A 26,935-nucleotide genomic window follows, 5' to 3' on the forward strand; every position below is an offset into this window, starting at 1 on the left:
CTTTCTGCAGGCGACATGAGCTTTCTCCAGAACTTGCTGTCTTGGTTGTCTGGACACGCACTTGCAAACAGTCCCTCCTGGGAGGTATTCGCAGCGTCACACTCGGCCAAGCACATCACAGCGACTGAAGTGTGAAGCATGTAAAAAGTAAACGTAGGACAGATTACTGCATAGCGTTAGGCAATCAAGCCAGAACTTTGTTTTAGAACAAGTGAAGCCTTCATTTTCCCCGCGGATATTCAGGATACCCAATGGAAAATAGAAAAGGCATCTCAGCTGCATGTTTGAAGTCCGCTCGAGTGTATACTTCAGTCAGGCAGAGTCATTCAACCTGCTCATGCTACTTAGAGTTAAAACAGATCCAGGAAGAACCGAGTCTCTGAATGACATTCAAGACTTAATCCTGAACCCCAGTCGGGCCTTTGTCTAAACTCTATTCAGTCTATTCCAGTAGGGTTGGGTTTCTTTGCACATATCAGCGTCTGCCCTAATACTCACGTTGATTCTATATAATCTCTGACCATACTAAATAATAACTCCCAATAAACATCACCATCTTTGTGATTCATCCCATCTTAAGAATTCTAAAGCTCAAATAATCAACCTCTGTGGGAACAAGTGCTATGTGCCCGAGCTGTGGTTCTGCAGCATCCTGCCCGGACTGAAACACACAGCATACATACACCGGCCCTCTCACACTGGCTCTCTGGTGACCTGTGATCCCAGCTATTGTCCGGCTCGGGTCTATCCCGATGAGGGACCGAGCAGCAAACAAAGCCCTGACATTAACTCCGGCTTGGCTGCCCTCTCAGACTTTGACCTGCAGCCCCCACAAACCAGCCAGGAAAATGAAATAAAGCGGGTCAGACAAACTTTAACCCCTCTGACGACCACCCGCCCGCTGCTCCCTCCACCAGAAGAGGCCAAGAATGACAAGCTGCTTACAGGCAATAGATGAACAGTGACCATCCACCTGCTCCTGTGCAAACAGACGTGTCACATGTCTCGTTAAAGTGCGGCAAGTGAACACTAAGTGCGGGGGCGGGGGGGGTTAAAAGCAATAATGGTGGCGAGTCAGTTGTTTGTTTTCTCGTTCCTCCAGTCAATAAACCAATAACAAGTAGCTAGAGAACACACAGACATGTTGAACTTGCTAAGCAGTGTGGCGCCTGCATGGAGGATGCCGCTGCCGCTTTTTATTGATCATATTTTACTGGCGCGAAACAGGAAATTCATTCAGTATCCTGTGCTGAAAATTGGCTCACTATGATCACTTTTCTAACAGATGTGAAAAAGCAAGTACAATCAATGAGTTTACTGTTAAATTCTCAAACACTGCATTTTTATACAGCATGCCATAGCCTACCACAGCAATGATGAAAAAGTTTCAGGGATTTTTTGTTCATAATTATTGAAGATCATGAACACGGTGGATCTTCAGACCTCAGGAATCAGTTTTGGGTAAGAAAAGCATCCTATTATCAGACACTCGGTACAATCTATGGATTCAGTGGACTGTGCCTTTAATTAAATCAATGAGCTTGGGACTTTGTCGGATTGAGGTTTTGGACTCCCCACCATTTGACCTTAGAACTGAAGAAGCTTCTCGGATGAGAGGTGAAACGTCTTCAAGCAACTTAAAGAAGTCCAGACGCTTTTCTTTGCAAACTCCTTTGACGGTTGAGGTTTTGACATTTATTTCTAAACGAGCTGAACTAAAAGCATGTCGCGAAAGGTCAAACAGCTGGTTAGACATGCTGATGTTAAAGAACTCCCACCGATAAACCAACAAATTGGTTTTGTGAAAGTATGGATCTGATCTTTCCAGCTGTTGATATGCAATCTTTATTAATGACACGTTGGCAGTATCAGTAGCAATAATGATATCTGAACACTGTCCTGTATCCTCCTATGATCTCCGTATGTGTTTTTCCATCTGAAACATGATCTTTTATTTTTAAGTTTATCAGCAGAGAACTGACTGATAGTTCTGGGTAGATGTGTTGCAGGACTGAAGACTCGGAGACACGACGGAGCTCAACATTTCCCTCTTGTGCTTCGCTGTTGAACCGCTTGTATGTATAGAATCAGCCAGTGTGTGGAGCACTAGTGCCTCCTTTTGACTTTTAGACATACTGCAGTGTACACAATCATTTTCTCCTCCAGTCAATGTTTTTTTCCACTGTAAAAGTGAGAAAGGTATACTCGTACTTATTAAAAAGAAAGTCAGTAATTTGGACTACGCTGTTGCTGGAACAATAATTGTGGTGTTACAGTAATAACAGCCAAAGACAACAAAGAACAGTTTGGGATATTTTGTGAATATCAATGAGGCTGTGTCATCGTTTCACTCTAGAGGAATACCGCCGAGGAGAGATTAAAGCAAATCCGAGGAAGGCTAGGACATGAAATGGTAAACAGACTGAGACGTATATAGTGAATTTCTAACTGAACACTCGAAGCACTTGTTACTACCTCATTCACTCAGTCACATTCATGCACACACTCACACTCTGACAGATGCACTGGAGCCAGTATCGTGCTTCAGTGGGGGACTTCAGTGTGCAAACTGGAGTAGTCAGGGAGTGGACCAGTGACGTTCTGACTGATCCACTCTACCACAGTCCCCCACAAGGAGGCCGGCCACAAATGGAGAGGAGGTCAGTTTTGATCCTTGAATCGTTCTCATTATTACTTACAGAGGATTGTGACAAAAGTAAAGATTCTGATAGTTGTTTCACCAAATTTACAGTTAAAATAAAACAACTTCAGACAGAAAGACAAACCTGGAAACATCCGTAATACATGTGGTCATTTAGATGAAGGAGCCTGTTTTGGGGCGTTATACTTGAAAAACTTTCCAGAGGAGCAATCAGTGATGTCAGCTGGCTCAGGGCTATTATGAGATGATGGTAATAATCATAAAAACTGACCTTTCCGAATGTTGCATATCACAAAGCCATGACTGTACCTTCACAGGTCTGCAGTCTAACGGCAGTTCCTCGAGCCTTCAGAGTGCCTCTCCGGTTAAAGCAGGACAGCAGCTTTGAGCTGCACAACCACACCGCCTCCACCTTTATAGCCTGGATCCTGCTGCACGGTGCAAATTGAAGGAATAGATTTCCAAGACAAAACCTGCACCTCGATTGATCCGACCTTGAAAGAAATAAATACGTTGTCATCAATGATCCTCTTTGTTAATGCTTTTGTTGGCAGAGCAATTCACATCCAAACAGCAAACATCAATCGATGTGCCATTAAGAGACGCTTCTGTCATTAACACAGAAGGTTATCAGTTCCATGTTTTTGATTCGGCATCAAAGTCAATACAGAGAAAAAGTGCAGCAGGACTCACTTGATGCTGGACTTGAGAATTAAAGTTCAACAGCTGATTGGTATGGACATGCACCTGAAATTATGATACAGTCAAACTACTTGAGATCAATAAAGCTGCTTCCCAGACTACTGCACCATCCACCAGGTGCTATTGGGATTCCACTGTTTTGCTGTGGGGAAGCGCCACCCTCTTTATTGGAAAGAAAGGCTACGATTAATATTCTTGCAGAATATCGAGCTGCAACAGGAAGCAGCAGAGTCTTTGAAAGTTATAGCTGCTTCGTACTTGGTGGTAAAAGAAGGGGGGGGCCCAGCTCCCTCTAGAGACCCCGTCACCGATAATTAGCGATCAATCAGGAATTAGTTTAAAAGCTCAAAAAGAACACCGAGAGCACTATTAGATCACAAAGATTCACTGCTCTCCAATAATTGCTTTGGATGTTTAAAAGGGGCCAAGGTCCCTGGGTTTGTTTTATCTCAGTGTCCTATTGCAAACTAGAGGAGGATCAGACACAGAATGAGCATTTATGTGACTGATATTCATAAACATCAGGCCTTTCAATGAGACACGATGAACTGCAAATCTTGATCTAATCTCTCTTGGCTGGAGCTACAAACACACAGTATTTTTCCTCTGGGTTGAAGCCGATGGTTCTACACTGTAAAAAATACATTAAGGTTGTAAATGATAGTAAAACACAGTAACATACTGTGAAGTGAGTAAATGTTAACTTTACTGTTCCACTTCTATTACTGTACAGTATGTTACTATCTCATCCAAAGGATGGAGTTACAAATATTCCTTCTTTGTTACTTTAACTCAGCATTGCTGCTCTTTTTGTCAGATTGAAACATACACAGACTTTCCTTTGTCTTCCAAACCTTCGACAGAGACGTTCACTTTGCGTTTTTGAGCAGATAATTAGCCTGTGTTTGGTTGTCAGCGCCAACAATCTGTGTTTGATTTTTGATCATCTTTAACCCTTTAAGACCTACCATAGAACCAAGTCCGCCAGAGCTTATATTATATTTTTACATGTTGTGGAGCCATTTTGAGGAGCATTTCAAGTTGCTATACATCAATACAACCATTACAGCCTAAATTCTAATAATATGTCTGCATTAAGTGCATAGTAATTACCAGAGGTGTGGACTCGAGTCACATGACTTGGACTCGAGTCAGACTCGAGTCATTAATTTTATGACTTTAGACTTGACTTGAAAAAATGTTCTAAGACTTGTGACTTGACTTGGACTTTTACACCAATGACCTGGGACTTGAATTGGACTTGAACCGGTTTACTTGAAAAGACTTGATATTTTACCCCAAATATAAAATTTAACACGCATATTATATAGAGATTGAAAATGTGACGTCATTCACGGGTAGAACCGCAAAGGATTCTGGGAACTCGTGGCAAGAGGTACTAGCGCACGCAGGCTTTCAATTAAAATCAGTCACACAGCGATAAAAAGAAACACAAAAATGTCAAGAAGCTGTTGTATTATTAACTGCAATAGCCGGTCGCATGACAGCCACGGGAAGCCGACGGGTAAAGAGATCGGTTGTTATCGGATTACGTCGTTGAAGAGAAATTGTTCGAGCCATGTTTCCGAAGTAACAAAGAGGCGACGGATGGCCTGGATTGCAGCCATTCAAAGATCAAATATAACGTCCCAGAACACTCCAGCTCACAGGTTACTCTGCTCCAAGCATTTACACAAAGGTCAGTCTGCTGTTGTAGTTAATGCGTCATTTTCATAACATAATTGGTGATATAGGTTACAAGCAAGTCTGGCGCTGAACAGAAATTGTCGCGCTATGCTCCTTTATTTATTGTGCATAAATAGTAAATTATCCTGACACAATATTGCGTTTCGCTTCTGTTATTATGGTACACTGACAAAAACATATACTTTTATTCACAGGATAAAACAGGTTTTTTGTATCACTAATTGCCCAGTACGATTACAGCATACAGTATTATTGTCACTGCTACATTTCTGTAATGCGTACCAGAAATTATTTCCACTGCTAATTAATTACCATTGAGCTCAAAGGTCCTATTAATAAACGGTTAATGAATGTGTATTTATGAAGACAATTTGTGAGACTGGTAAACTTATGATACGTACGATGGTCTTTACTTTCTACACGGTGCATTTCAAGGTCCTGCACCCATCCGGCGGTAAACTGTACCTGGGCTTGTTGCAGTGACCGGAAGTTACTAAACTTCATGAGTGTATGCACTCACTCCAAGAACCATATAATTATAAATATGCATATAAATATGCTACGATGAGATAGCTGACTTCATCTAACTAGCAAATGTTGTCCAGGCTACGTTGGTGATGCAGTTTTTTTAATATGTATGATATTTTTGTCATGCGATTTTAAAGCCGGTCCTACAACCGCATCCAAGAATGACATGCAGCTTATCTCAGAACTGTCGGTGGAGCTAGGTTTAATTGAGCTGCATTTTAAAGAGGTGCAATTTCACAATTTGTGTATATTTTCTAAGTTCACTATTTTGTCATGTGTTGAGAAAAACACAGATTTAAAAATTACATGGTCTAATATTTACATTTAGCATAACTGCAACATGCTTTTTTTCATTTGGACTTGAAATTCAAAATTTCAGACTTGTGACTTTACTCGGACTTTTACACCAGTGACTTGAGACTCGACTCTGACTTGCCTGACATTACTTGAGACTTGACTTGAGACTTACTTGAGACTTGCAAAACAATGACTTGGTCCCACCTCTGGTAATTACATAAATTGCAAGAAAGTGCAATAAACTACAAAAAAATTGAAAATCATTTTTGCTTTTTTAACATATATTTCTAGTTAGAGAAATTTAAGAGGCTTATCCCTCAAAACTGTAAATACAAAAAAGTTGCACAAAATAGTTTCCCACCACATGAAATTTATTTTGAGTGTCTTCATAGTTTTATTTTTTAAACACGCCAATTATTATATACTGCAGGAAAAATGAAAATAAATATTATAGTGCAAATTTGCAAAAAAACAGCATGTGCATCAAAATAAACTATTTCCAGCAGTGCAATTTGACTTCTAAGCATCCCAGAAACGACACAGAAAGTCATAAAGTCAAACATAACTTTTAAAAACACCAGTATATACTTGTATAGGCCCTGACGGTAAAAAAAAAACTACATTTCCGCGAAATGATGTCACTTTGGGTTTTGGGCAGATAATGGCGGAGATGTGATAGTTCGCGCTGACGTCTATTCCAACGTAGGAAGTGTTACAAACAGCTGATCGGATCGGCAAAGCCTGTTCTGGAATATTATGTTTTTGTTGCTGCACTAGGGCTGCTCGATTATGGCAAAAATGATAATCACGATTATTTTCACTGAAATTGAGATCGCGATTATTTGACGATATTTATTTAACCCTTTAAGACCTACTATAGAACCAAGTCCGCCAGAGCTTATATTATTTTTTTTACATGTTGTAGTGCCGTTTGTGGGAGCATTTCAATTTGCTATGCAACTGTTATAGCCCATATTTTAATAATATGTATGCATTAAGTCCATAGTAACTACATTAATTGCAAAAAAGTGCAATAAACTACAAAAAAATTGAAAATAGTTTTTGTTTTTTGTTTTTTACATATATTTCTACTTGGAGAAATTTAAGAGGTTTATCCCTCAAAACTTTAAATACAAAAAAGTTGCAAAAAATAGTTTACAACAGGAAATTTATTTTGAGTGTCTTCATAGTTTTATTTTGGAGATACAGTTTTTATATACTGCAGGAAAAACGAAAAAACAATCCTATGATGCAAATTTGCAAAGAAAACAGCATGTGCATCAAAATAAACTATTTCCAGCAGTGCAATATGAGTCCTAAGCATCCCAGAAACTATTCAGAAAGGTCAAACATGACCAGTATAGGCTTTTAAGGCCTACAAGTAAAAAACTACAATTTCCGCGAAAATGACGTCACTTCCGGTTTTGGGCAGGAAATGGCGGACATGCGACAGTTCGCGCTGACATCTGTTTCACTGTGGGAAGTGTTACGAACAGCTGATCGGATCGGCAAAGCGTGTTTCTGGAATATTATGTTTTTGTTCCTGCAAGCGCTTTTTATGCAATTTTTGCAAAGCTTTATGTGGAAGGAAACCGTGACCGAGGACAAGCTGATGGCATCAGATGTAAGTACAACTCCTCCGGTTTCATATGCAAAACAAATTATTGCGCTAGCTTACGCGGTTCCGGTTCTACAGGGATTTAAAAATAGTTACACAACACGGAGCGTGCTGCTCTGACCGGCTTTAAAGGGTTAACAATGACTTTAAAAAATAATATAAAATAGTGTGCAACACCACTGAAGTTTTTTTACCTCTCTTTTCAACCAACGGCAGTCACTCTCCTCTCCAAATAACTTCTGCTTAGCTTTCCGAGCTTCCCTCGGGTCCTCTTAATCACCGGTCTCCAACCTTTTTTGCGCCACGGACCGGTTTATGCCCGACAATATTTTCACGGACCGGTGTTCCAGATCTACTGGCGTTTAGATCAACTGGCGTTGGTCGAACAGATGTGTGGCAGTCTTGCGTTTCAGGAGCTGCTACCGACAAACCAGCAAAAAAAACGCCAAATGTGTCACCTGTGACACTTGTGAGGTTGTCTCAAACACACTCCGTCAGTCTTGATGCTGTTGAACAACAAAATGTATAAAAATGTGGCGAGTTTACCTGGTGATATCCTCATTCGCGACGCGATCGCGAAAACAGCAAACAAGTAACACCACGCCGATGTTGTTCACAGGACAGCAAGAGTAAACGATCGGGAGACTCTTGTCGTCGTTATCGTTCCCCTCGCACGTTTTATTTCTCCGGTTTCAGCGTTTTTGCTTCACAACTAAAGCGAGCAGTTTACTTTGTGCACTAACATGGACTCGAGTCAACCAGCGTGGCGCTGTAGTGCCACAGCCTACAGCCAGATCAACCTGTGACACATCTGCAGCACGTTTGATTTCGTTTCTTGCACAACACATTTGTACCTTTCAGTTGTGTCTGTTTGTGCGTCATGCAAATAAACCTTTGAAAAGAATGGAATGACACTGATATTTCACTAGTGTTGTAACATCACATGTCGTTAGCGTAGTCTGTCTGTGTCTTTTCTCTGAGAAAAAACATTTCAGAGTTGGTTGTGATATACAGTCTGTATAAGTGTGGTTACTCTAATGATCATTTGTAAGGAGATGGCAGTTACTGTGAATGTACAGCAGGTGATCAGTAATAAACAGTCAGACAATGACTCTGACAATCTCATTCAATCTTGCAGACTGAATGCACCTTCTGTGGAAAGTGGTACCACACGGTGTGTGTGGACTTCCCCTGTGCAGAAGGCGACTACAAATGTTGTGGGTGCTAAATAAACAGAAACAAATGATCCCTGTTGTCTTTGCTTACTGATTGTTTTTAGTGTTGACAATCCACATTGCTGCCATTGCATCTTTCAACATGTTTGTGGGTAGATTTGGATGTACCAGGGGTAAGTGCAGCCACTCAGCCTCTACTCACTGTGATCATAGCAGCAGGTGCAGATGTGTCACAAATTAATCTAGTAGTGGGCTATGGTAGCAGTGGACTGACCTCCATTTGAAACTGCTCCAGCTGCTGTGTGATAGTGGATCTGCTACAAATTGAAGATCATAGACAAGTTGAAATGAAATTAACCCTTGTATTATGTTGAAGAACAAAAAAATGACATTGATTTTGTTGCGGGTCATTTTGACCCGTACTGTGTAAATCCACTCAGAATTGTTCAAAAACTGCAATAAAACAATAGCAACTTTATTTTCCATCAGATAAACATGTAGAACACAGACATACAACAGTTAGACTTTCCATAACTATTGTAGGAACAGTTTGGTTTTTCGTTCTTACAAACACATTTCTTTTGAACTTGCCCAACATTCTCAGTTTTTCAATGCTCAACATTTTCAATTTTGTCCACATGATGGACAGAATGTAACGGTGTGCTTTCTGCAGATGTACTTCTTGCATTTCTCACAAAACGTGCTTGTTTTAAAACAGGAACCTTCCTAACTAAGATTTAAAACAAAAGATTTCTACGTCTCCTCCAGTCTCACAAACAGATGACAAACCAAGCGACACACCTGAGTCACTGACTTTATATATAACTACCAACTCTCCAGCCATGTTGATGAATTGCCTATATTGGCTGGAAATATTAATTTCCAGAGAAAGGACACAGGCAGACGATGCTTACAGGATGTGATGTGACAACACTAATGAAATATTGATGTGTCATATTTGTCCAAGGCGTATTTCATTGTTATGGAAAAAGAGAATATTAAAATCATGATGACCAATTTGGTGATTTTTATGACTTTGTGTATATAATTTGGAATTTTGTACAAATGTAGGCCAATAAGGAATATATGATATCATTTCATTCATTTCAAAGGTTTATTTGCATGACGCACAAACAGACACAATTGAAAGGTACAAATGTGTTGTGCAAGAAACGAAATCAAACGTGCTGCAGATGTGTCACAGGTTGATCTGGCTGTAGGCTGTGGCACTACAGCGCCACGCTGGTTGACTCGAGTCCATGTTAGTGCACAAAGTAAACTGCTCGCTGTAGTTGTGAAGCAAAAACGCTGAAACCGGAGAAATAAAACGTGCGAGGGGAACGATAACGACGACAAGAGTCTCCCGATCGTTTACTCTTGCTGTCCTGTGAACAACATCGGCGTGGTGTTACTTGTTTGCTGTTTTCGTGATCGCGTCGCGCATGAGGATATCACCAGGTAAACTCGCCACATTTTAAACATTTTGTTGTTCAACAGCATCAAGACTGACGGAGTGTGTTTGAGACAACCTCACAAGTGTCACAGGTGACACATTTGGCGTTTTTTTGCTGGTTTGTCGGTAGCAGCTCCTGAAACGCAAGACTGCCACACATCTGTTCGACCAACGCCAGTTGATCTAAACGCCAGTAGATCTGGAACACCGGCTCTTTGACGTGAACGACACAAGCCGTATCCTTATCACGAGCCGTCACGTGGGTTGTATTTTTTTTTCTTTCTCTCACCCTCTCTCTTGCACTTTTTTTCCGCTTCACCCTGCACGCGAGCCTTGTGCTTTACGCTGGGCAGAGTTGTGATGGGATTTCCGGCTCTTTCGGCTCCAAACCGGCTCTTCAGGTTGTTTTGTTGCTTTAATTAATTTATTATTAACAATAATATAAAATTATGCACAAAAGGAATTATTAATGTAAAAAAAAGTGGTTTTATTTATATATGTTTATATATAAATATATGCGGTGGCCCCTAGAGACAAAACACGTACAAACAAAACCACTTTTTTTTTTTTTACGTTAGTAATTCCTTCTGTGCATAATTTTATATTATTGTTAAATTAATTAACGCAACAAAACAACCTGAAGAGCCAGTTCGGAGCCGAAAGAGCCGGATCTTTTTAGTGAGCCGAACCGAAAGAGCCGGATCTCTAAAAAGAGCCGGAAATCCCATCACTATTTCATATGCAAAAAAAATTATTGCGCTAGCTTACGTGGTTGCAGTGCTACCGGGATTTAAAAATAGTTATGCAAAACGGAGCGTGCCGTTCCGACCGGCTTTAAAGGGTTAATATGATTCATGCATTGCTTCTTTGTGTTAGAAATCTTCACTATAATAAAATTGCCTTTGAAACAATACAAATGCACACTTTTATGCAGTGTGTACTTAATCTGCAAAACTGCTCAACATTATGAAAAAAGATTCAGTTTAATTTGCTAAAAAAAGGCAGACACTGCAACATGATGTCGAGATGGGCTCATTTCAGGTTATCTGTCCAGGCTGTAGCCTTTTATGTGCATTTATGTACAGCAGCAAATAACTGTTCCAAAAACAGTGCACAATGTTTTTCACTCAACCCAACAAGAAGCCTTTTGTGGCCAAGACCAAAGTATGTGCAGCCAAATGAAAAAACAAAAACAGATATTTTTTTAAGTTGAACTTATTGAACTACCTTGGATTTGAGTTTTACAGTAACATATAAACACTGTGTACCTCAGCATGTCCGCAGCGGTGTGGTGAAATGCATGCATGGCTGCATGGGATGGGATGCAGCTCACTGGGCTGAGGTTGAGTGAGGCCACAGAGGCAGATCATCTTTTTTGGCTGCAAACTGGAAATACGAGAATATTTCATTACATTCTGCATTCTACTGTACAGGCCTGTTTCAAGTTTATCACGCGACGCTAGAATGGAAACATATTTGTTATCGACAGCTGCCTACGCTTGGGAGGAGAGCAACCTGAGAACACCTGGTGTCTGATGTACTTAAAGCCACACTTTTCTGGCTGAACTGGCGCTAAAAATCTATGGACTCATTCTGGCATTTAGTCATGGAAATGAAGAGTTTGTTTTATGGCTCACTCTTGTGGAGAAATGGCAGACGTGCAGTTGTGAAACATTCCCAGAATGGTTCAATGGGCATCATCATCTGTGCCTCACGCCAACTCTACAGAGCAGTTTAGCATTGCTCTGGTTTTGAGACCCACAGCCTGACACAGATGAATTAATAATAATAATAATAATAATAATAATAATAATAATAATAATAATAATAATAATAATAATAATAATAATAATAATGGATTGGATTTATATAGCGCTTTTCTAGGCACCCAAAGCGCTTTACAATACCACTATTCATTCACTCTCACATTCATACACTGGTGGAGGCAGCTACAGTTGTAGCCACAGCTACCCTGGGGCAGACTTAAACTAATTAAAACGCTTTTAAGCACTGTGTGACACGGGTAACCATGAATATCAAACTATTAATGAAAGATGGTGTATTAGCTGTTGGATGTTGTCAGAAAAGAGACAGGAATTCTGGAGTAGGTCGGATGAAGTAGCAGAGAGTGGTGATGGAAGCAGACTTCAGTGGACATGGAAGTGAAGGGAACAGAGGTGATAAGGTGGTGTTGGATAGATGGGATGGAACAGAGGCAGCAGGAGAGGGAAGAACGTTGGGTTACATAAGAGGGGAGGAGGGTGGACACAGGTGGACTACAGCTTATGCAGAAGATGCAATCTGAAAGAGACAGGAGAATCCAAGGTGGTGTCAGGAGAATGCAACAAGGCAGCATCAGATGGTGGTCTGTAGGATGAAAGAAAGGTCAGTCAGGGAGATGACGAAAAAATACAGGAGTACTGAGAAGTGTACAGCATGGAGAAGTCGCAGAGGAAAAGGCTTATAGCGAGTTACCGGTGAGACTGGACACTGAGCAACAAGAAAAGGACCAGAGAAGGAATATTCAGCAAATTAAGGTAATCAAGGACAAAAATGAAAACGTAGTGACAAATAAAGGGAGTGTGTTGAGAAAACAGCTGGAGCACATGAAGCTCATGAATGTAGAAAATGAGACAGAGACAAAGAAAGTCAGGAAGTGTCGAGGATTAGTGAGGAGGAAGTGGCGGCAGCTATGAATGGACTTTCAAGATCATCTTAGCTTATGAAAATATTGCGTCCCAGCAGTACTAGCTAGCTACCGTTTTTAGCTAGTGGGAGATCATTTCATCACTCATCTATGTGACTGCAGATTACTTAAGAAGTCACTTACATGAGTAACAAAACATTCTTCCCTTGGGAAAAGGTCCACAGGAACTTAACTTTTGGGAATATCCTTCCCTGAAAATAATTTTTTTTAAAAATTCAACATTCTTTAGATTTTTTCTTTCAGTTAGAGTTTCTCTTGCTTTACTTCCAGCCTTGGCGAGCTATCTGTCAATCATCAGGCAAAGATTATTGAGCCACGTGTTGTTTTTGGAAGTTTAAGACCAAAGCTGAGCTCAAGCAGTGAATTCACTTTAGATTGGAATTTATAAGATGAAAAAAAGATACCAGTTGAGCTGGATGAGGATGTACTTTGATGTCTGCTGAACGTGTAATTAAACAAGCTTAAACCTTAAAATTCAGTACGACTAGTGATTTGTTGATCTCTACATGTACAACACAATGCAAAATGAAAAAAAAAAACCCATTCATTTAGGTGAATAACTTAACTCTTCTTAAATATAACTAATGAAACGGCTTACACGGCGGTCTCTTCCTGTTTCAGAGTCTGTTCGTAACAGCGTGAACTGCAGCTTCTTGAGTTCATGACCTGGGTTGTGTTGGTTCACTTTTAACAGTATAGCTGTCAACCTACAGACGGCTCCTAACTTTAACCTGCTGTGCTCTTGCTGTTACTCTGAAAGTCGCAAACGTAGAAATTGTTTGTCTTTGTGCCAGCTGAGCATCCGTTTGGACCAGACAGTGGCTGAGCTGAAAAAGCAGTTCACGACAGTGGTGTAAATCACCTCATTAATATTTTGTAAATTGTTTTGTAAAGTTATGAGTGACTATTATATTGTTGGAGCGGGTGCTTTTATTTTGAAAGTCACAGAGCGACAAGGTGCCGTAAATCAAGTGGCGTAAACCATAAAGCAGAAGCGCGAGTTTTAATGCACAGAGAGGTGTGCTCTATGGTTAATGGACAGGAATGGGGAAAAGAACGGCTATTAAGGTGCAACACTGAGTCGAAAGCAGTTTCTTAGCACCTGGTTGATGAGGGAACAAGGTTTGTAACAAAGTTTGTCCTGTAGATATATATTCTGCTGTTTTACGGAGCATGTAGCTGCTGACCGCTACTAAGCATAAAGGCTAAGTTTTCACCCACTAGAGGGTGCTAACGTACCTCATCATGTTTAGGCAGCGATGCAACGATTTCCCTGTTATATGCAATAATTTACAAGTTTTAGTGTTATTTGTTATGCAAGGTAAAGAGAATTAATTTGTGATTAATGAATAAGTCAAAAGGTTAAAGGTAACACACTGTTTGATTTACTAATAGTCTTTTATTCTGTGTGTTGTAGCTCTTACGGTGTGTTCACATACACGGCGGTTTAATAAAAGGATTGTGAACCATCAGTTTGAGAGACCATCTTTTCAACCGGGGATGCTACAAGTGGTCCAGCTGTTTACCAACAGCATGAGGCTCTACTACATCTAAAAAAAGAAGCACTTTAAGCACTGTGTGACACGGGTAACCATGAATATCAAACTATTAATGAAAGATGGTGTATTAGCTGTTGGATGTGTACAGCATAGAGAAGTCGCAGAGGAAAAGGCTTATAGCGAGTTACCGGTGAGACTGGACACTGAGCAACAAGAAGAACAAGAATTTCAGGAGGTTTGACAGCCTCCTGAAATTCTCTGCTAACACAGAGGAGATTCTCGGGAGGTGCCACCAACGGCTATACCTCCTTAGGAAACAGCTCCTTTGGAGTCAGCACACCCATCATGATGACTTTTTAACTATGTATTCCTGGAAAGCATCATGACCGTCTCCATTACCTGCTGGTTCCACTCCCTCAGCCTTCAGAACAGGAGCAGACTGCAGGACACTGCATGAGCGTGCTCAAAAATCATTGGCCTGCCTGTCAGAACTCTTGCACAGGTTTTCAGCCAACAGGTCCTTAGACAGGCAGCCAAAATTATCAATGACCCCTCTCGTATTCTTCGTCCCGCATTTCAATGGCTCCCTGCTGCGCGTCCGCTGCACTTCCTGCAGGACTGAGAGGAGGAGCGCCACCTTTGTCCCCAAAGCCACTCTGCTTTTTAACTCCAGCCAATAAGACCATATCCTACGCCCATAAACTACTCTACACTCTTTTTTTACACTGCCGACACTTTATTCAGTTTTAGTCACTTACAGTTATTTATTCACTTATTCAGTCACTTTAATTTTAAAACTGTGTATATACTGTATACTTTAAGCATTTTTTTATATCATTCTTATTGCCTGTTTATGCCCTGTCCTTATTTTTAACGTCATGCTGCTCTGTATCTTAATTGCCCCTTGGGGATAAATAAAGTCTCTCTGATTCTGATTCTGTAGTCAGGAGCGGCCATCTACCAGGTCCTGTTGGGGTTGAGGGTAAAAAGAAGAGGAAAAAAGGAGAGCATAGATGAACATGCACGGGGTTCTTCCTTATCAAAACCTGACAACTAGATTTCCTGCAATACATGACCTCTGAAGGTTCAGCTGCAGATATAGCTGTTCTAGTATCAGCTAATGGAGAACACTCCTTTGTAATTGACATCATGCAGAGGCAAGGGTAGGAAACACTGTCAGGCACAAAAGCTTAGGCTACAGCAGTCTGAGCTTGAGCTTCTGGCTCAAAGGATCCATTTGTTTATGCTCTGATCACACCATTTAAAACTGTGACCAGGTTAAATATGCATATCCATCACTAATAGTAGATATATAAATGGGGAAATGCACAATAGGACCATTTTAAAACTAACATGAAGTATCATGTTTAAATAGAGTGACATAATGTTATATGTATATTGTGTAATATGATGGAGGGTTATTTGTGTGGTATTATATTGCATCTGTTATACTGTATATATAATGTCTTGTAAGTAAGGTAGGCTCAGGTTGTCTGTCTTAAGTGGGCATGAGTAGCTACTACAGAGCCAGACTGTAGAGGTCTGGTGAGCTGGCTTAATTTTAACGTTACATCCCCGATCCCAACTCAGTTGACTCCACTTGATGGCATTTATCACACAGCTTCCTCAATAAATAAAAATAGTGCACAGTGTCCAACTTTCATCACATATGCAGTTTCACACCCCATCCCTATAAAGACTTTTTGGTGTGCAAGCTTGAAACATGACATCTATTTGTGTTTGTGTGTGTGCTGGTGCGCGCATGTGCACTGTCAGGTCTAAACCAGTGGGAAGATGTAGAGAAGCTGAACTTCTTCCCCAGGCTGGAGGAGGTGCGCCTGCAGGGCATTCCCTTATGCAGGCCTACACCAATGCAGAGCGACGCAGCCTCATGATAGCGCAGTAAGTCTGTGACATTAGAGAGAAATGACATCCTACACAGCAAGTAGAGGACATTGATGAGAGCTTGAATAATCCACAGATCTGAGCTGTACTCTGACCTGCAGAAGGTCAATAAACAGATACCTGCACAATATGTCATCTCTCCTCTTCAGGCTTCCCTCAGTATCACTGCTAAATGGCAGTGCTGTGACTGACAGAGAGAGAGAGGACGCAGAGAGGTTCTTCATCCGTTACTACTTAGACTACCCTGAAGAGGAGCTGCCTTATAGGTACACCCACACCCTTGTTTACACTGTATGAGCAGTGGTATGAGTGTTGGTTTATGTGTGCTACAGTAAGTGCTGTTAAAACAGACGACACACCCTGCTCTCCTCCTCGATACCATTCCCTCGTAAACAAGTATGGCAAGCTTGAACCACTTGCTGAGATTGACCTCCGACCTCGCTGCCGTGCCCAGGTGGAGGTTCACTGTGAGGAAAAAGTAGAACAGGTCAGTGTGGCATTTAATAATCTGCTGTTCTGGAGAATCCTCGAATGAAAAATACCTTTTGGAAATTATAAAATCTTATAAAATGTAACCGTTGCTTTCTTTTCCTTCTCTACTACTCATACCACTGTGAATCACTTTAGTAAATGACTTGTGCCTTTGTACTTTGCCCTTAGTGCCTAAGCACTTGACATTTAGAAGTAGATGAAATCTCTTAACACAGAGTTTACAAAACTCGGTGTTAAAAGTACTAGTACTCTAGTACTATAAAACAATTTTAATAGTTCAATCAGCACCAGTTTAACATTTTAAAATACCTTTGCTGTGAAGGACCCTGGAGATGATTTATTTTGCTTGGGTATACTTTATCAATGATGTAATCAGTGCACATGTTTGTTCAAGCCCACAAAAACTCAAAACAACAAAACCTTCAAAAAATACAGTTTTACATTTATTTGCAAATCCTAAATTTTCAAAAGATCGCACATATATTAGACACAATCGTAGTGAAATTTATATAAAAATATGCATTTTTGTCCCAAACACTGACATTTCAGTCATAGTTTACAGGTGCTTGAATCAGTATTTTTATATTACCAATAAACCCCACAGCTGCATGTAATGTAGAGGGAGTTGCTGATAGTGTTAGGGTCCCTGGGTCGTTGACCCAGTGTTTTGTGTTTTTGGTTTATTTTGTTATTTCATTATATTCTAGCTTTGCTTTATGGGTTTTAGGATCATTCTTAGTTTAGGGTCTCTGGGTGGGTTTGGTTAGAGTTTTAGTGTTCTGCTTTTCTGTCTGTGTTCCATAGTTGCTGTCTCCTCTGTCTGCTGTATCCCCACATCCAGTCAGTGTCTGCCCTGGTCCCACGTCTCTGTTCCCTTTGTTATAATGCCTGCTTGTGAGTCTGTGTTTCCTGTTTTACTTTGAAAGTCCATGTCTGATGTTAATGTGTCTGGTTTTGCTTCCCCTTGTCTCGTCAGGCCTGATTTGCCCCAGCTGTGTTTCCCTCCTGTTACCCATTCCCTGATTGCTCCCTCTGTGTATTTAAGCCCTGTGTTTCTGTGTCGGGATCTATTCTCATTTATGCTGTGTGGTCCATCTGCCTGTTCATGTAAGTTTATTTGGATTTTTGTTACGTTTGCCACGTTTTGCCATCCAGCAATAAAAGCTGAGTTTTGAGTTACTTTCCGCCTCCGAGTGTCTGCACTTTGGGTCCTTCTACTTCCACTCCTGCCTGCACACAGCTGCTCCATGACAGAAGATCACGACCAGAACATGGACCCCGCAGACTCTCCAGCTTTTGAATTCAACGCTGAGATGGAGCGGATGATTAAGCTCCTGGACCGCATTGCTCAGGCCAACGATTTGAGGACCATGGCAGTTGGGCTAAGCGCTGTAGATGCCATCATTCGGAGCAACCCTCGGCTTACTCAGCTTTCTACGGACGCTGTGCTGGGCAGCTCCATAGCTGCCTGGAGGGAGCAGGCGAGCAGTGGTCCAGCTGTCTACCAACAGCATGAGGCTCTACAACATCGACAAGGGCAGTGCCTTCGGTCCAGAGGAAATGAAGTACAACACGCGAGCTCTCCAATCCTACAGCATCCAAGACGGTGACGAAATACTGGTGGTGCCCAAAACCAAGTGAACAGCTGATGACCTGCTGGCTGACGAGAGTGAATTGAAAAAATAATATTTTTCTGATTTGTTAACTGATACAGCAAAATAATAGGAAACTAGAACAGCAGCAGTGGCCCACTGAGAGAGGGCATACACAGAAATTATGAAAGCAATATGAGCACCATCAAGGAGACTAGACTAGTGGACTACAGATGGCTGCTGAGTGCCTCTGAAATATAAGTGAGCACTGGGAATGCAGCGGATCCTGTCTTTATTTAATTGAGCTTTCTCTGAGGGGGAACCACTAGAGCGAGCGCACAAACGTGTCACTCTTGAGAACGGGCTGAGAAGAGCATCTCGCAGTCAGCTAGCAGTTTCAGCGGAGTAGTGATGGGTCGTTCGCGAACGAAACGGCTCTTAGAGCCGGCTCCTTATCGCGAGCCATGGGGTTTGTTTGTTTTGTTTTCTTTCTCTCTCTCTCTCTCTCTCTCTCTCTCTCTCTCTCTCTCTCTCTTTTTTTTTTTCTGCTTCACTCAGCATGCCAGCCTTGTGCTTTACGCTGAGCAGAGGGGGGAGGGGCGGTAGTTACACTCAGTAGCTCAGGAACAGAGCGGGAGGGAGAGAGAGAGAGCCAGGGACAACAACGTCACATTAGAAAGGTATAGTAATCATCCACAACTATTTTCAGTTGCGTATGATAAAGGATTCAGAAAGTTTATTCATGCAGGTCCATATGACAGAGAATGTGCATCTTCTTTTTGTTTTCATATTATAATTTATATTTAATTGTGTTGTGGTTTGCAGTGTTTTGTGTTCTTTCACTTTAAATTTGTTTAAAAGGAAAAAGCTGAAAATTTAAATAGTTAAAAGTTGAACTGTGAATAGTTGATTTTTGTATTATATGATTTATTTATTACATTTTATGTGGAGTGAATAAATAAAAGTATATTTACGGTGGCCCCTACAGACAAAGCACGTACAAACACAACAGCAGTGCTCCAGGATGCTAGGGGGCAGTGTTGAGCTTTTGTTATCTTGTGGCTACACAAGCCAGCAAGTACCAACGACCGGATTTGGTGTGTGGTAGTAACAGGTAAATGAACTTTTTTTTAAATTATTTGAATATATACGAGTGCCTGTGTATAAATACACAAACAACACACACATGCTTTCAATTGTGTAATTTAAGTGATCTAGTAGCTCTGCTTTGGAAGTTCAGTTCATGCTAGAAATGTGTTTTGGAGTTTGTACGTGTTTTGTCTCTAGGGGTCACCGTATATATTTATATGTAAACATATATAAATAAAACCACTTTTTTTTTTACGTTAGTAATTCCTTTTGTGCATAATTTTATATTATTGTTAATAATAAATAAATTAAAGCAACAAAACAACCTGAAGAGCCGGTTCGGAGCCGAAAGAGTCGGTTCTCTAAAAAGAGCCGGAAATCCCATCACTACAGCGGAGGGGAGGGCCGCTGCTGGACCAGCAAAGCTTCACTGCAGCTCTGTCTCTTAGCGCACGGCATGTACTCTAGCACCTGCGTAGGCAAGTCTCCAACATCACTCGCTTGCCCACTTGTCGCAAAAGTTACACTGATTGGTAGTCAGACAGTACCACCAAGTGGAAAAGAACTGCTCTCATCACACACTGAGGCACAACACGAGGAAGAGCAGAGGAAGGCTCGCACCAAAAGCGCTAGTGATGGGATTTCCGGCTCTTCCTGACCTTGTACTTTCTCCTCACGTTCCCTCTTTGGACTGACAATCATACACAAATAGATTGTATTCAATTAGATGAAAAATTACATTAATATGAAAAAAAATACTATTAAGATCACTAATGAAAAAGTCCTCTCAGTGTACTTTCAACCAAAAGGCAAATAACCAAACCACATGAACATCTAATAAAGGATATAAATATTGAAACACTGATCCAACATTATCCTTTATTGATGGATCATTTGATTTTACACTTTTACCTGAATGTGGCTGCTTTTTAAAAAAAAAAAAAAAAACAAAAAAAAACACACTTCCTCATATCCATTATGAACCTGGCTGCCTCTCTGTACACACACACACACACACACACCATATAGTGCTACATAGGGGGTATGCTGAAAATAGAGGGTGATAAACTGGGAAGGTGAAAACTAGTGAGTGAGTGACAAGGAAAAGGCAGTTTTCATACCGCTGTAGCTATAGTGGAGCAGACTAACAGCACTAATGTTTCTATTGTTCTCTGTTTCATATTGTGTTGAGTGAGCATGCCGTCAGCCTGACCAATAAGAGCCAAGAGTTGCAGTGATAGGCAGGCTGAACCAGCAAATAGCCAGAAACAACTGGCCAGTGCAGCACCGCCTCAGGTACCACGTACAGATTTTAACTGGCTTCTGACTTTGTGTGGTGTGGAGTATGCTAGATTTTATATAAATATGGATGAGATCAGCTGGGGATGAACAAAATCTCCTTCAGCAACTATTAAATAGCCAGAAGGGGCCAGACAGTCAATATATTAATTCAGCGTTCCTACAGAACAGACCGTAAAGCATTCCCAACACCAAAAGTCAAAACAATTATTTTAGCAGCTGATTTCTGTACCTTAAAAAACCCCAAACAAACATTTATTATAGCTCTATTATGTAGGAAATGTAGGAGACGCGGACACAAATACACAGAGGGTTGGTTACTGAGGGAAGTGGGAGCACACGGGGAACACAGGTGACACTGATAATCATAACGAGACACGGCAGGAGTAACACAACACTGACGCGAGACTATCAAAGTAAAACAGGAAGCACACAGAGACGCAGACATAGCGGGCTGGGAAAACATGGAATAAAACACAAGGAGGAGAAACGAGGCATGGGGACTGGCAGATACACAGAGGGGACACACAGGGGGTGAAGTCACGAGGGGAAATCAAATAAGCAACATCTTAACAGAACAACCGAGGGACCCTAAAACTGACGTCAAACAACAACAATACAAGACACCAAAAACCAGGTAGAAGTCCCGGGACATGCAGCTGGTTACATATGGTTAAAATGATTCAAATGCAGTAAGTGTGCACGTTTCTCATATCAATATAGTCCATAACTGGATTACTGTCTGTAGCCCACATGATTAAACACTTTACTTACACAAAACATGTGAGTTTAGATTGTATCTACTGTATAGTAAATTAATATGTAGCCCAATAAGTATAAAATCCAGAAAGCTACACAACATGGGCGGTTCATTTACAAACACAGGTCTAACTTGAGTTTCACACAGTTTTTATTAGAAAACAATCAAATTGTTAAATGCTTAAAGTACACAAAATGTCAGAAATCTGCACCGTCATGAACACAAATTTAAAGCTAATTTTTCGTGATTTGTTGATTAACCCTCCGAGGTCTAAATCCCACGTTGTGCACATCAACATCACACATTTGTACAAATAAAGTTTATAACAAAGACATGTTCAATATTAAGCTCTGGAAACAGCTTGTTGTTTTGTTGCCATAGCGATGCCTCCAGGGAAAAATTAGGGAGCAGAGCAAGAATGAGAGCATATTAGTGGATATATGCTTTGATAACTTTGCCTAACAACCATAAAGAAATGTTTTATATTTTGTGTGTTATTGAGCTTTAATCCTGCATGAAGGCCGAGATGAATCTCTTAGAGTAGAACTTTACAGGAACTATCAGAATAACTAAAAATAATAACACTTTGACTGCTTTAGTCTTTTAGATTCACTTCTGTCTGTTTTGTTTTGTCTCCATTTAAAAGATATCAAACTCTGAGCAAATGTAAAAAGAATCTCTGCACATTCCACAGTCTTTGCTGCTAAAGTGACATCACAGCATTTAAGCATGTTTTGAATGAAAACATCAGCATATGAACACAAAACTGAAGAGACACTGCAACCGTATGAAAGCAGACCACTATTTAGTGACATTTCGACGTTTCCCTGAGGATTAACTGCTCTGTAATTTACCAAGAACTAAAGTAAGCTCAAATTTCACTTTATAAACTTAAGAGCATTTACTTAAATATATAAAGCCTGATTTTCCTGCCTGCCAGGACAGTATTTATGTACTTTACATTGTGCAAGACTAGACTATATTTTCCATCATAGAGAGGATGATGTGGATCTATTATTCAGGAAAACAAATGTACATAAATGAGAAAATGTTCTTAATCATATCTCAGAGTGACAGAAGCTCTTTTTAACACGATTATTTCTGAGACTATTTTGTTCATTTAGGAAAATAGAGAAGACTTAAGTTTTGTTCTCAAACTATTAGAATTTCTGAGAACCTGAGGCTGCGTCCACATTTCTGAAAGCGCAGCTTTGTCTCTGCATTTGGGCCTTTCTTCCACACCTAAACAGCAGATTGAGTCACTGAAAGGTGAGATTTTTAAAAACGACGTTTTTGTGTTTAGGTGTGGACGAGGAAAACGGACATTTACTCAGGTAATGTCAAAAGTGTGCGCCGCTGTTGACGCTGTGGCCACGTTAGTGTTTACATGAGATCAGTTTCTACAATGGCAGCTGTAGACAACATACTGTGTCTGTTCATCTTAGTATCTGCAGTTTTGACACACTTACATATACACACACAGTTACTGTGCCTCCATTTAGAAACACAGAGGCATCAGACGTGGCTTCTACATTCAACACAGACGCTCTCCCAACCCAAATCCTGACGTCGGTTTGGAATAAATGTCATTTAAAAAAATGACATTTATGTATGCTGTATGCATTTTGTCCATTCCAAAGTTGTGAGTCTGTTCCAGCCAAAAAGCTGTCTTTAGTTATTAACATTTGAAACGATGAAGGCACGTGAAAGTAACACAAAATTAGCTGCTTTTCCAGAAAAAGACAAAAACTTCTCAGAAGTACGTAAGGTTTTATGAGGTTTTCCCACCCAGGCTTCTAGACTTCTGATTGGCCAACATTAAGATTTGGCGTGTTCTTGACAGCGTTTCACTTTGTTTTTAGCGTTTAGATGTGGAAGGAGATATTTTTTCAAAACTGCACATGTGGACTGGATTTATTTTTCTTTTTTAAACGAAAAAGGAAAACGTGCGTTTTCAAACATAGGCGTGTACGTTCGGACGCAGCCTGAAGTCATCACAAAAAAAGCAAATTCTCTGAACATTCTTAGTTGAGGTTTACTGATCATTGTTGTTTTGTGTTCCTTGTAGTCAAAATGAGTGCAAGTGGAGACGGACCACAAAATAACCAAAACGGTAAGCACATGTGCTCAGTCTTGAAATTGATGAAAAACTGATTTTCAGCAGATAGTTATGGATGTTAATTAAAAGATTTAATGATCTTGCAGGCCAACAGGTTAACCCACAAAGGTTTGCAAATGGAGATCAGCAACCTGCTAATGAACCAGTTAATGGAGGCTTCGTGAGCCTGTATCTCGCTCTCCGTGATATTCGTTGGTTTCTGCATGAGCTAATAGCTTCAGTACTGGAACAATATGATGACCTCTACGGTAGCGATGACGATGACAATGACAACAATGTCAACGCTCAAAATATTAATGTGAGGGACAATAATGCCAATGCTGACAACAATGAACAGCACCAGGATCATAATGCTGTGGTTGTTGTTGGCATTGAAAATGAGGAGGCATTTGAAGACCGTGTGGATGTTCACCAGTACATCCCAGAAGAGGACCCTCAGCCAGGTGTTTCCAGGAGGAGGTCTAGAGAGATGGATGAGGAAGATTTGGAACCAAACAAAAGAATCAGATGGAGCGATGATGACTCTGACTTCTTCTCTGCTTCTGACACTGATAGCGAGGGCTGTCCTCATGCTGGTAATATTGCCGATGAGGACATCAATCAGCAGGTAACAGAAGAAGCACTGCAGCCTGGTGGATCCACGAAAAGGTCCAGAGAGGAAGATGTAGACGAAGAAGAGCGTAGTAGCAAAAAATCCAGGCTTGCAAACTCTGATTCGGGGACCAGCTCAACTGTGTGCGATCACTCTGAGAGCAGCAGTGATGGACTTTTTGAAGATGCACACGAAGAGCTTGACAACCATGAAGCTGGAGGCTCGAGGAAGCGTTCCCGAGAGGACTTTGAGGAAGAAGAGGAATACTTGCCTGTTTGCAAACTTCGGAGGTGTTCAAATGAGTCCAGCAGCAGCAGTGATGAAGACTAACACTATTTCGACGGGTTTCTTCAGTATCCTTTTAGTAGGCTGATGGCCTACTCAGGTGACCCTGAATCCTCCATGCTGCAATAAGCTGGGCATACACTGTGCGATTTCTTTCAGTCGCGTTATTCAGCTCCTGCTCAAACTGTACGATTGACTCGCAGGGGTGAGAAGTTTGTGCCTCCATCGCTTGTGTCCCGATCACACGCCGCACCGCCGTTCTACTCCGTCTCTTCGCTCTCATTTCTGCGTTTGCGCGTGCGCGGTGTGAGACGCTGCAGTGACACCCTCAGGACGACCCACAGGATTTCAAGCAGGTTTGATTTTCTTACGATTTCTTACGACCAGCTCCTGATTGGTGATCGGGAGCTGGTCGTGAGGTTTTAATCGCTTCTCGTTACCCCGTTACCCTCGTTATGTAGACGATGCACGACACACGATCAAGGCCAAACTCGGGACGACCCCCAAAACGGTCGCACGACTGAAAAATCGGCTCGAAATGGGCCAAAAATCGCACAGTGTATGCCCAGCATTAGGCTGCCGGGGGATTCCCATGATGCACTGGGTGCTTCTTCTTCACCCACTATGTTTAATAGACCTCTCTGCACTGAATGGTACTTGTTATTAACCTCTGTCTCTCTTCCACAGCATGTCTTTATCCTGTTTTCCTTGCCCCTCCCCAACCGGTCGCAGCAGATGGCCGCCCCTCCCTGAGCCTGGTTCTGCCGGAGGTTTCTTCCTGTTAAAAGGGAGTTTTTCCTTCCCACTGTCGCCAAAGTGCTTGCTCATAGGGGGTCATATGATTGTTGGGGTTTTCTTTGTAAGTATATCTTACAATATAAAGCGCCTTCAGGTGACTGTTGCTGTCATTTGGCGCTCTTTAAATAAAATTGAATTAAAAATTGAATAGATGTCACTGTGATGATTTCTTGCCTCCATAGAAAGCTTAGACCCAAATGCAGATTCAATGCACATGGTTAAACTATTTATGAGACTTTGTTTAAAGAGAGGGAATGGAGAACGTGGCTCGAGCTAGGAGTGTCAGCAGAGAGCAGGAACCAGAGGAAAAGCTATCGAGAGACTGAACACCTGGCTCCTGATGGGAACAATCCAACGGGAATTCTGCAACAGAGGGAGAAGTTGTTGCTGGATGGGTAAGGGAGTTTGAGGGTAGGATGAGTATGTTGGCAGAGGAGACCTAAACACAGGGAAAACAAGGTTAAACACAGGGAAGGAGCACGCCAGAACTGGAGCAGAGGGGAAGCCTAGTTACCACTGGAGATGGCAGAACAAACTGGCGAGGAGTAGCAGGCAGCGCTGGTTTAAGAAGCCCTCCTGCTGATTGTTTGCAGATGAGGCTCAGGTGAGATGCTGGAAACTCCACCTCTGAAGTGTGGACACAGTATCCCCATTCCAAGTGGAAAAGCCCCTCAGACACTTCCATGGTGCATGACAAGAAGGATGAGGAAGCATTCATGGTCCATCCATCCGTCCGTCAGCGTAATGCCTAAAAGTTTATTCAGATGTAAATATATTACATTTTTAAATAAAGATCGTCAGTGTTTTTAATGACGCTGCATTTCATTCATGTGTCTCTATTGGACAGTGTTGTAGAAGTCACAGAAGACAGGAATCAGTTCCAGCTTGGCCTGACGTTTGATCACTAGTGATGTGTGATACCACTGATTTCCTTTCCGATCCGATACCAAGTAAAATTCAGGGTGGTATCGACGATACTGATCCGATACTCTGTACAAAAACTTTACTCTTTTATTGTATCTCAAATTATAGCGTCATAATGATTACAGGACATCAGATTACTTGTTCTTATCACGTAATAATGCAGAGTTCATCATATAGAAATACAAACCTGAAGTTGTGCACTATGTGAACACCTTGCCTGCCTGCAGCACTAAAGGACTCCGTGAGAGACGTCTGTCTCGCCCTAGCAGCACCTGTCCTTCTCCTCCTCTTCAGTTCGCCTCAACATAAGCTCGTCATATTCTGTGATACTATTTACTTTGAGGTGTTTGACAAGGTTAGTGGTGTTGCCACAACACCTCATTTTCTTGCCACATGTATCGCAAACCACGTCTCGGCTGTTTGTGGATGTAAAATACGTGCGCACGTGACTCCAGTTACGCTCAGCCATTGTTGTGAGTGCGCGCGCCACAGGCTGCCACACATTTATACAGCCGTATTTCACACATGACTATAAAAGGCGGAAGAGGGAGTAGTTCTTTCCAATGTAGACAATCTGAATGATAGTTTCTTTCCACTGTGTTCCTGTTAATGAAAAACTACAATTTCACCCAAAATGATTAAAATATCGATATTTTAATGTGGAAACCTTCTGTTTCCACATCTGGACTTTCTGTTGCTGCCCACGCAGGTGAAACTTTCTTTGAAGTGGCT

At 41.3% G+C, this 26,935-nt stretch overlaps 2 protein-coding genes across 4 annotated transcripts; both read left to right on the top strand.

Moving 5' to 3' along the window:
* Positions 1-7,374: 7,374 nt before the first annotated feature.
* Positions 7,375-25,097, top strand: LOC146618204 (uncharacterized). 3 transcript variants are annotated; one of them, XM_085370342.1, is made up of 5 exons: positions 7,375-7,520; positions 16,125-16,250; positions 16,403-16,519; positions 23,554-23,598; positions 23,691-25,097. In XM_085370342.1, the coding sequence occupies exons 4-5, from the start codon at positions 23,559-23,561 to the stop codon at positions 24,524-24,526; spliced, it is 876 nt and encodes a 291-aa protein (XP_085226468.1). In that variant the 5' UTR covers positions 7,375-7,520; positions 16,125-16,250; positions 16,403-16,519; positions 23,554-23,558; the 3' UTR covers positions 24,527-25,097. The 3 variants fall into 3 exon arrangements, with proteins under 3 accessions (XP_085226468.1, XP_085226469.1, XP_085226467.1); XM_085370341.1 differs by lacking the exon at positions 7,375-7,520 and adding an exon at positions 14,273-14,436; XM_085370343.1 differs by lacking the exons at positions 16,125-16,250; positions 16,403-16,519.
* Positions 16,204-18,386, top strand: tbcela (tubulin folding cofactor E-like a). The gene is made up of 4 exons (XM_085371465.1): positions 16,204-16,250; positions 16,403-16,519; positions 17,986-18,121; positions 18,210-18,386. Exons 1-4 carry the CDS (start codon positions 16,204-16,206, stop codon positions 18,384-18,386), a joined length of 477 nt encoding a protein of 158 aa, XP_085227591.1.
* Positions 25,098-26,935: the final 1,838 nt, after the last annotated feature.

This window comes from Diplotaxodon limnothrissa, linkage group LG14 (genome assembly GCF_057381915.1).
Source record: "Diplotaxodon limnothrissa isolate DT_005_m linkage group LG14, D_limnothrissa_male_GT1.1, whole genome shotgun sequence".
Lineage (NCBI taxonomy): Eukaryota > Metazoa > Chordata > Actinopteri > Cichliformes > Cichlidae > Diplotaxodon > Diplotaxodon limnothrissa.

Bases quoted from the DNA above. Each gene is read 5' to 3' on its own strand.
- tbcela (XM_085371465.1), top strand. From the start codon at position 16,204: ATGCAGGCCTACACCAATGCAGAGCGACGCAGCCTCATGATAGCGCA. The intron at 16,251-16,402 runs GTAAGTCTGTGA...TCTCCTCTTCAG, and splicing joins CGCAGCCTCATGATAGCGCA to GCTTCCCTCAGTATCACTGC. The intron at 18,122-18,209 runs GTTGGGCTAAGC...GCAGCTCCATAG, and splicing joins ACGATTTGAGGACCATGGCA to CTGCCTGGAGGGAGCAGGCG.
- LOC146618204 (XM_085370342.1), top strand. From the start codon at position 23,559: ATGAGTGCAAGTGGAGACGGACCACAAAATAACCAAAACG. The intron at 23,599-23,690 runs GTAAGCACATGT...ATGATCTTGCAG, and splicing joins ACCACAAAATAACCAAAACG to GCCAACAGGTTAACCCACAA.